Source organism: Otolemur garnettii, unplaced genomic scaffold (assembly GCF_000181295.1).
Source record: "Otolemur garnettii isolate 467f Iridium unplaced genomic scaffold, OtoGar3 scaffold00112, whole genome shotgun sequence".
NCBI lineage: Eukaryota > Metazoa > Chordata > Mammalia > Primates > Galagidae > Otolemur > Otolemur garnettii.
Genome location: NW_003852507.1, coordinates 6620561 through 6629000, shown reverse-complemented (window position 1 = coordinate 6629000; position 8440 = coordinate 6620561). Strand labels below are relative to the sequence as shown.

At 36.7% G+C, this 8440-nt stretch overlaps 1 protein-coding gene across 1 annotated transcript in view; it reads left to right on the top strand.

Annotated features, from left to right (window-relative positions):
- Positions 1-7770, top strand: part of CCT6B (chaperonin containing TCP1 subunit 6B) — a 38166-nt gene extending 30396 nt beyond the window's left edge. The window contains exons 9-13 of the mRNA XM_012809729.2: positions 2953-2980; positions 3741-3874; positions 5165-5267; positions 7001-7073; positions 7587-7770. Of these exons, the coding sequence (XP_012665183.1) occupies positions 2953-2980; positions 3741-3874; positions 5165-5267; positions 7001-7073; positions 7587-7659 (411 nt within the window). The 3' untranslated portion in view covers positions 7660-7770. The remainder of the gene's footprint in view (positions 1-2952; positions 2981-3740; positions 3875-5164; positions 5268-7000; positions 7074-7586) is intronic.
- Positions 7771-8440: the final 670 nt, after the last annotated feature.

The following is an 8440-nucleotide window of genomic DNA, read 5'->3' as shown; positions in this document are numbered from 1 at the left end:
AGAGACAGAGCGTCACTTTTGCCCTTGGTAGAGTGCTGTGGTGTCACAGCTCACAGCAACCTCCAACTCCTGGGCTTAGGAGATTCTCTTGCCTCAGCCTCTGGAGGAGTTGGGACTCCAGGTGCCTGCCACAATGCCTGGCTATTTTTCTTGTTGCAATTTGGTCGGGGTTGGGTTTGAACCCACCACCTCTGTATATGGGGCTGGCGCCCTACCCACTGAGCTGTAGGCGCCACCCTATTTCAGTACTATTTGAAAAGACTATCATTTTATCATTAATTGCCTTTGTACCTTTATCAAAAATCAGCTAGCCATATTTGTGTGGTTCTATTTCTGTATTCTTTTTATCTGTTCGCTTCATGTATTTGTCTGTCTTAATGTTAATATCATACTGTCTTGATTTTTGTAGCTTTATAGTAAGTCTTGAAATCAGTAGTGTTAACTGCCACATTTTGTTTTTTTTCAAGTTAGTTTGGTTATTCTAACTCCATAGCATTTCCATATGAATGTTAGAATCAGCTTGTCAATTTCTTCTAAAAAGACTGCTGGGATTTTGATTAGAATTTTATTGAATCTGTGGAGATAACGGATATCTTAACAATATTGAGTCTTTCAATTTGTAATCATTATATATCTCTCCACTTATTTGAATCTTCTTGGATTTATCTTAGTAATTTTTTGTAGTTGTTAATATAGGAATCTCACACATCTTTTTTCATACCAACTCTTATATATTTCATATATTTTGATACTGTTATATATGGTATTTTTAAATTCTTTTTTTATTATTAGTTGCTAATATATAGAAATATAGTTGATAGTTGATTTTGTGTATTGATCTTGAATTCTGCAATCTTGCTAAATCACTTATATAACTTCTAGTGCTTTTTTAATTTTTTCTTTGAATTGTCTATGTACATGATCATGTTCTTTGTGAACAATGACAGTTTTACTTCTTTCCTGCCAATCTGGATATTTTAATTTCCCCCCTTTATTTCATGGGCTAGAACCTCTAATACAAAGTCAAATAAAAATGGTGAGAGTGATCATCCTTTCCTAATTTCTGACCTTAGAAGAAAACATTTAGTCTTTTTCTATTATATATGATATTAGCTATAAGTTTTTTTTTTTTTTTAGCTGTAAGTTTTTTATTAGGTTTGGGGGATTCTCTTCTATGCCTAGTTTGCTCAGAGTTTGTTTTTTTTTTTTTTTCCAGATAGAGTCTCAGTCTGTTGCCTAGGCTAGAGGGCTGTGGCCTCAGCCTAGCTCACAGTAACCTCAGACTCCTGGGTTCAAGTGATCCTCCTACTTCAGCTTACTGAGTAGCTAGGACTATAGGCATAAGCCATAATACTCAGCTAATACTTTCTATTTTTCATAGAGATGGGGTCTAACTCTTGCTTAGACTGTTCTTGAACTCCTGAGCTCCAGGGATCCTCTCATCTGGGCCTCCCAGAGTGCTAGGATTACAGGCATGAACAATGCCTGGGAGACAGTTTTTTTTTAAAAATCAAGAGTAGGTGTTAGATTTTGTCAAATGGTTTTTATGCATCTATTGAGATGATCATAGGTTTTTTCTTTTAGTCTCTCAATGTGGTTAATTATGTTGATTGATTATTGTAGCTTCATAATAAGTCTTAAAATCAGTAGTTAACCCTCCCATTTTATTCTTTTTTAAGTAGTTTGTTATTCTAACTCCTTGACATTTCCATGTGAATTTTAGACTTAGTTGTCAACTTTTACCAAAAAGACTGTTGGGATTTTGATTGGAATTTTACTGAATCTATAGATCAACTTGGGGATAATTGCTATCTTAGCAATATTGAGTCTTCCAAATTACCTTACATACTTGGTATAAACCCTACTTAGTTGTGATGTATTATATATTTTTTAAGTAAATGGCTTACATTGTTTGATATTCATTTTGTAATTGTGGTAAAATGTACATAACTTAACAATTTGTGGTTTAACAATTTAAGTGGCAATAGTACATGCGCATTGTTGTATAACCATTATCACCATCTATCTCCAGAGCTTTTTTCCTGTGTAAAACTGAAATTCTGTACTCATCCAGGGTTGTCCAACCTGTGACCTGAGGGCTGCATGCAGATTATTTGAGGACTGTTTTGCTTATCTCTGGGGTCAGACATTGCGAAAAGCATCCATGGAACTTTTCTTTTGCTCATCAGCTTTCATTAGGATTTGTGTATTTGTGTTGCCCAAGACAACTCTTATTCTTCCAATGTGTGGCAGAAAAGAAAAAAGGTTGGACACCACTGGAATGATAACTTCTCTATCCTCACCCTTCCCCACTCCCTGGGAACCATCACTCTGCTTTCTGTTGGTATGAACTTGACTGCTCTGTGTATCTTGTATGAGTGGAACCATACGATATTTGTCCTTTTGTGTCTGGCTTATTTCACTTAGCATAATATCATCAAGGGTCATCCATGTTATCACGTGTGCCAGGATTTCCTTCCTTCTTAAGGCTGAATGATACTCTCGTATGTGTGTGTGTGTGTGTGTGCGCGCGCGTGTGCATGGATCCTATAATGTAGCCTTTTGACTGAATACAAATTTTACAGAATAAATCCTGGCTGTTATCCCAGAATTTGTCTACTCTTCTTTCCTAGAAAAGAAAACTATATGAGAAAATACAAATAAATTCCTGTCTATCTTCTCTGCTAACTGCTAGATAATATGAGCAATTTGTAATTAAACACCTTTGGGTCTAAGCAGTTGTTATTTGGCTGTTAGGATAGTTGTACCTTGGGAATAATGAGCAAAGCTGATAAAGGGATTTGTTCTATGAATTTTGAATTTAGTTGAGAGGCCGTGCTTGGGAATCTGAAGGGCCACATATGGCCTTGAGGCTGCAGGTTCCCCTCACCTAGACGGGTACATTTGTTTATGTCTATATTTATTCTTTTGACTGTATTCTGTGTTTAACAGGGAGCTTTTCAAAAAGTGTGCTTGAGAGGTAAGGATGCGATCACTTGTGGGTAAACAACTCTTTGAGCAATTATATTGTGAAGTGAAACAGAGAAAGAGGTTGTAATTAAAAAAATGATGTGAGATAAAAAGAGAGATTGTTGTTGTATTGTTTTGTTTTAAAGATGGGTGATTCCACAGCAAATTTGCTGATTCAAATAAGAGTTGTAAGTCTTATAAAACCATACAAGCAGATGTAAAAGTCATATCCTGATGTGAAAATTGATGTGTTTAGTCAAAGCTCTTGCCTAAGCATGGGAAGCCAACCTAATTTTTTTTCTCAAGTAGCAGTTTGGGTTCTACTCCAGTACAGAAAACAAATACCTCATTGAGTCCCGAGAATTCCATATCAAAAACTTTGGCCAAGTTGTCTTGGCTTAAACATTTTTCAGATCAGATATCACAGTTAGCTGCTCTATAAATTATGAATAATTCCATTTTAAACATAATCATAGAATAGTAAGATGATGGTGAAAGAAATATCTATTCTTATTTGCCAGAAGATAAACAGTGAAATAGGCTGTTTGTTATTCGTACCATGCTTAATTATTTAATGGCATATAACTTCTGGATGTTTTAGGAGACAACTGAGTAATTACTGAGCTGTGCAATTTATTTGATTTCAGTATATATTTAAATACATTTTAGAGGTAGGCAAGATAATAGAACACACTTGAATAGCTAATTGCTTTTGTCCCTGTGTTTTTCTGTATGGCGTGTTGTGCCAATCGTTTCTTTTCTTCCAATAGGTTGTGTGGTTCCAGGGGCTGGTGCAGCAGAAGTGGCAATAGCTGAAGCTCTGCTGGTGTACAAGCACAGTATCAAAGGAAGAGCTCGCCTTGGAGTCCAGGCTTTCGCTGATGCCTTACTCATTATTCCTAAGGTATAGCTATCCTAACAGCCAAATAACAACTGGTTAGACCCAAAGGTGTTTGATTACAAATTGCTCATATTATCTGATCATTAGCAGAATAGAAAGATGGGTATTTATTTGCGTTTCCTCACACAGTTTTTTCTCAGACATTTTACAACTTTTGGGATAACAGCCCAGAATCCTTGCAGGAGCTTCATGAAATAACTAAATTATCCCCTTGTTTCCTTTTCTGAACTCCAAAAGTTAAAGGAGTTCCAAAAGTTTCATTCAGAAACGGTCCATGATTAACTAATCATAATGAAAAGTGTAGAACTTAAAATTTAATTAGATCTTAGGGCAGATATTTTGTTGGTGGTAACCAAAGTGTAAAATCATTTTAAATTGTGGAAAGTGACGTCTTGAGGCTGGTTAGCATTCCCAAATACTACTTTACATTTGTTATTGTCATTATAATTACTAGAAATGGAGAGAAACCAGGTTTTTTTCCTTATGATGACTTAAGAACAGAGAACTACCATTACTTTCTCTTTGCTCTAATTTTATTGTGAACCATTTAGATACACAGAAAAACGACTTCAAATCTGCTATTACCATAAATTGAATCATTGTTAACAATACTAAAAAAAGTCTCTTTGATAACTGCTATTAGAATTATTTGTGATTTGTAGAGTCTTTGTGAGTTGGATTTCCATTTCTTTTTTCCCCAAAGCAGCAAAGTCAATAACGTTACTAAGTAATGATCCTGTTGACAGAAATTGGTAACCCCGGTATCCCCTGGTAGCACCTTTTAGCCCCATTAGCTGGTGATTTCAGACCACTTAGAAATGAGCCTGGTTTGGAGGACAGGTATCTCCACCCCTCCTGCCACAGGTCATGGCTCTCCTTGTGAGATGAGGGGCACAGAGGTGCTGCATGTACATGTACACTGGTTTCCCTTAGCAAGTTCCTGGGGAAAACTGGAGCTGTGTGGCTCAGCCGTAAACTGTGCTGCTTCCTTCTGCATTGAAATAAAATCTTTTGCAAAGAGGGAAATTAACGTAGTGGTATGGAGGTGGGAAAACTCTAACTTCCTCAGAATTTATTGTGATGTGCATAGCAGAAATGTTTAAATATAGAAACTACTAGATAGACAAAATAATAATTTGATTTAGATTAAGAATGGAATTCTTCGGAAAGGAGATATTTACTGTCTTATGAATGTGTTTTCACAAGACTAAAGAGTAGTGCTTTCTTATTATATTCAAACATTTATGTTAAGGTATCCCACACATATATTTATTGTTATTTTTATTCATAAAGGTTCTTGCTCAGAATTCTGGTTATGACCCACAGGAGACGCTAGTAAAAGTTCAGGCTGAGCATTTAGATTCGAAACAACTTGTTGGCATAGATTTGAATACAGGTAAGAAGGTGAAGAAAAATCAGCTGCTTGGTTGTTGGTTCTTGGTTATAAAGAAAGGTTATTATTCAATTATCCAGATCTTCTAGTAAAGGGGTGGAGGTTTGGGCGACTTTAATGTTCAGATATTGGGTGCCTTTAGTTTACTTTTGACCTTTAAAAAGAAAATAGTCATTCATAACTCAGCACCTGTAGCACAGTGGTTATGGTGCCAGCCACATGCATCAAGGCTGCCAGGTATTTGAGCCCAGCCCAGGCCGGCTAAACAATGACAACTGCAACAAGAAAATAGCTGGGCATTGATGGGCTCCTATAGTCCCAGCTATTTTGGAGGCTGAGGTAAGGAGAATCACTTAAGCCCAAGAGTTTGAGGTTGCTGTGAGCTGTGACACCATGGCACTCTGTCGAGGGTGACATAGTGAGATTCTGTCTCACACACACACACACAAAAAAAAAAAAAAAAAAGAAAAAGAAAATATCCATTTAAGAAATAGTTATTAAAATATTAATTTTCTTCTTGGGATTCATATGGGACAAAACACACAAAAATATCTATGCTTATGAGATTATGTTGTAGTGGGGGAAGATAGGCAGTAAATAATAACCTTAGTAAATAAAGTCCTTTAGTATTTTAGAAGGTAACAAATTCATTTTAAAGAGAGCAGTATAAGGGTGATTATGAATGCTAGTACAGGAGGGTTGGAGAGAGGATTGTAACTTAAAGAGGATGGTCAGAATAGGCTCCACTGAGGAGATTTTTATTGAAAAAAGTTGAAGGGGGCACCTGTGGCTCAAAGGAGTAGGGCACTAGCCCCATATGCCAGAGGTGGTGGGTTCAAACCAGACCCTGCCCCCCCCCAAAAAAAAAAAAGTTGAAGGAAGTGAGGAAGTTAGCCATGAGAGCAACTGAGGATAAGTGTTCTAGCGAGAGGGAATTGGTAGTGGAAAAGCCAGTGTCTGGTGTTTCTGAAGAGGAGGAGAGGAGTGAGAAAGGTGACTGAAGGTCGGAGTAGGCAGGGGCATGTGGGGCAGTGTAAGGATTTTGGCTTTTCCCATAGTAGATAGGAAGCGATTTTGAGCAAGGTGTGACATGATCAATTACATTTAACAGGATAACCCTGACTACTCTTTACTCTGTGGAGAGGAGTCAGCTGAACAACTAGAAGGTTAGAGTTTTCATCAACTGTGTTGGAGGAGGCTGCGGATGAGGACACATTAGCATTTAGTTTTGGCAAAGTCAAGGTTGAAGTGTCTGTAGTCTTTCAAGTAAAATGGCCAGTTGGACATATGGATCTGGAGCTCAAGGCAGAGGTCTAGGTGGGAGATTAAGATTGAGAATCATCAAGTATATATGGTTTAAATCCAGAAGACTGGACGAACTCACTCAGGGAGTAGGTATACAGAGAAAAGGCAACAGCCTAGAACTGAACCTTTGGGTACTCCACCATTAAGAGCACAGGAGGGAAAGGGAGGAACCAGCAAAGGAGCCACTTGGGCAAGAGAAAGAAAACCAGAGCAGTGTGGTGTCCTGGAAGACAAGATCAGTGGGCAGGAGGGTATGATCAACTGTGTTAAGTGCTAATAGATTAGGCCTGAGAAGTGACCACAGATTTAACAATGTGGAGGCCATTGATGACCTTGACAAAAGTAGTTTTGAAGGCGTATTAAATATATTAAAATATGCCAATCGGCATTAATAGATTGTAGTATTAAAATTGTTAGTTTTTACTTTGCAGGTGAGCCAATGGTGGCAGCAGATGCAGGAGTTTGGGATAATTACTGTGTTAAAAAACAGCTTCTTCACTCTTGGTAAGTTTGTCTTAACATAAGGAGAAAGTCTTTTTAAGGTGTAATTAATAACATTAAAATATTTCTATTTTTTCATCTATAGTAGAAAAATTGTCAAGTGTGTGAAAAGGTGTAGTATTCAGTTATTAAGACCAGCGTCTGTTATTTCACAGTCTCTTTATATTTTAGTTCCAGCAGTGTAAGTTAAAGGAAAGGTTAATCTTTTTGTTTATTTGAAGAGGAAAGGAAAGGAAACTTTACTGAAATAATAGCACTTGCATAGTGGGCAAAATCAAATGATATGCTACAAATAAATTCAGTTCTGTTGGAATATAAATCAGGCTTCCAGCTTATCAGCAAAGGAGTTGGAATTATAATACAAGGGGTGGTGTTTGTATTTATTGTAGTTTTGTCTCCTAAAATCTCACTCTACCATCATTGAAGAACAAAGTATCCTTCATAGCTGAAGATTGCTGGCAGAAAAGATAAGGGTGGGTTAGTAGGCTTAACTCACTCTCTCATCTTTTTCCTTAGCACAGTGATTGCCACCAACATTCTCCTGGTTGATGAAATTATGCGAGCTGGGATGTCTTCTCTCAAAGGGTGACTGAATTCAAAATCAACTCTTCTGGAAGGCAAAATTTATTCCCCTTTACATCTAACTACTATTGTATAGCCTGAGCCAATCTTAATTTTTACATAATAAATGCAGTATGTGCATTTTGGTCTTAACAGTTTTAAAAATATTTCACCAAGGTATAAAGAACATAACAAGTATTTTCACAGTAAAGGAATAATACTGGAAATATTTTCCCTGAGAGGCCTAACTCCCCACCTTTTATTGTATGGTGTTGCAGGTTCTATAAAAACAGAATCTATTATGATTCTCAGACCTTTTGGACAACTTTTAATTAAGAAAAATGTGGAGCACATGTTTTAGAGTACCTGACTCTATTTCCCTACATATGTCTATACTATACGTATTGCCAGACCTTTTCTGTGTAACATGTAACATAAAATACTTAAAATATACTAAAGGACAGAAAATAATATAGTATTGTTGCATATTATTGTGTAGTATTGTTGTTTATCAGAGGTCATGAATGTAGTAGGAGAAAATGTTTTACTCTCCCTCAAAATTCCTTCAGTAATTTCTTGCTGCCATTCTTTCGTCATCTAAATATGGCACCACTTTGTAAGTATACCTTTGGGTTTCTTTGTTTACAACATCTGACTTAATCTGTTTCGTATGTGTATATATTGTCTATAATAATATGTACCTGGCTCTTCTGTGTGTATGACCAACAATTTATGCTACTCTACTAGCTCTGGCAGATCTTTGACTCTGTGGTGGGATAGAACAAGTCTTACCTGGATAGTTAGGAATT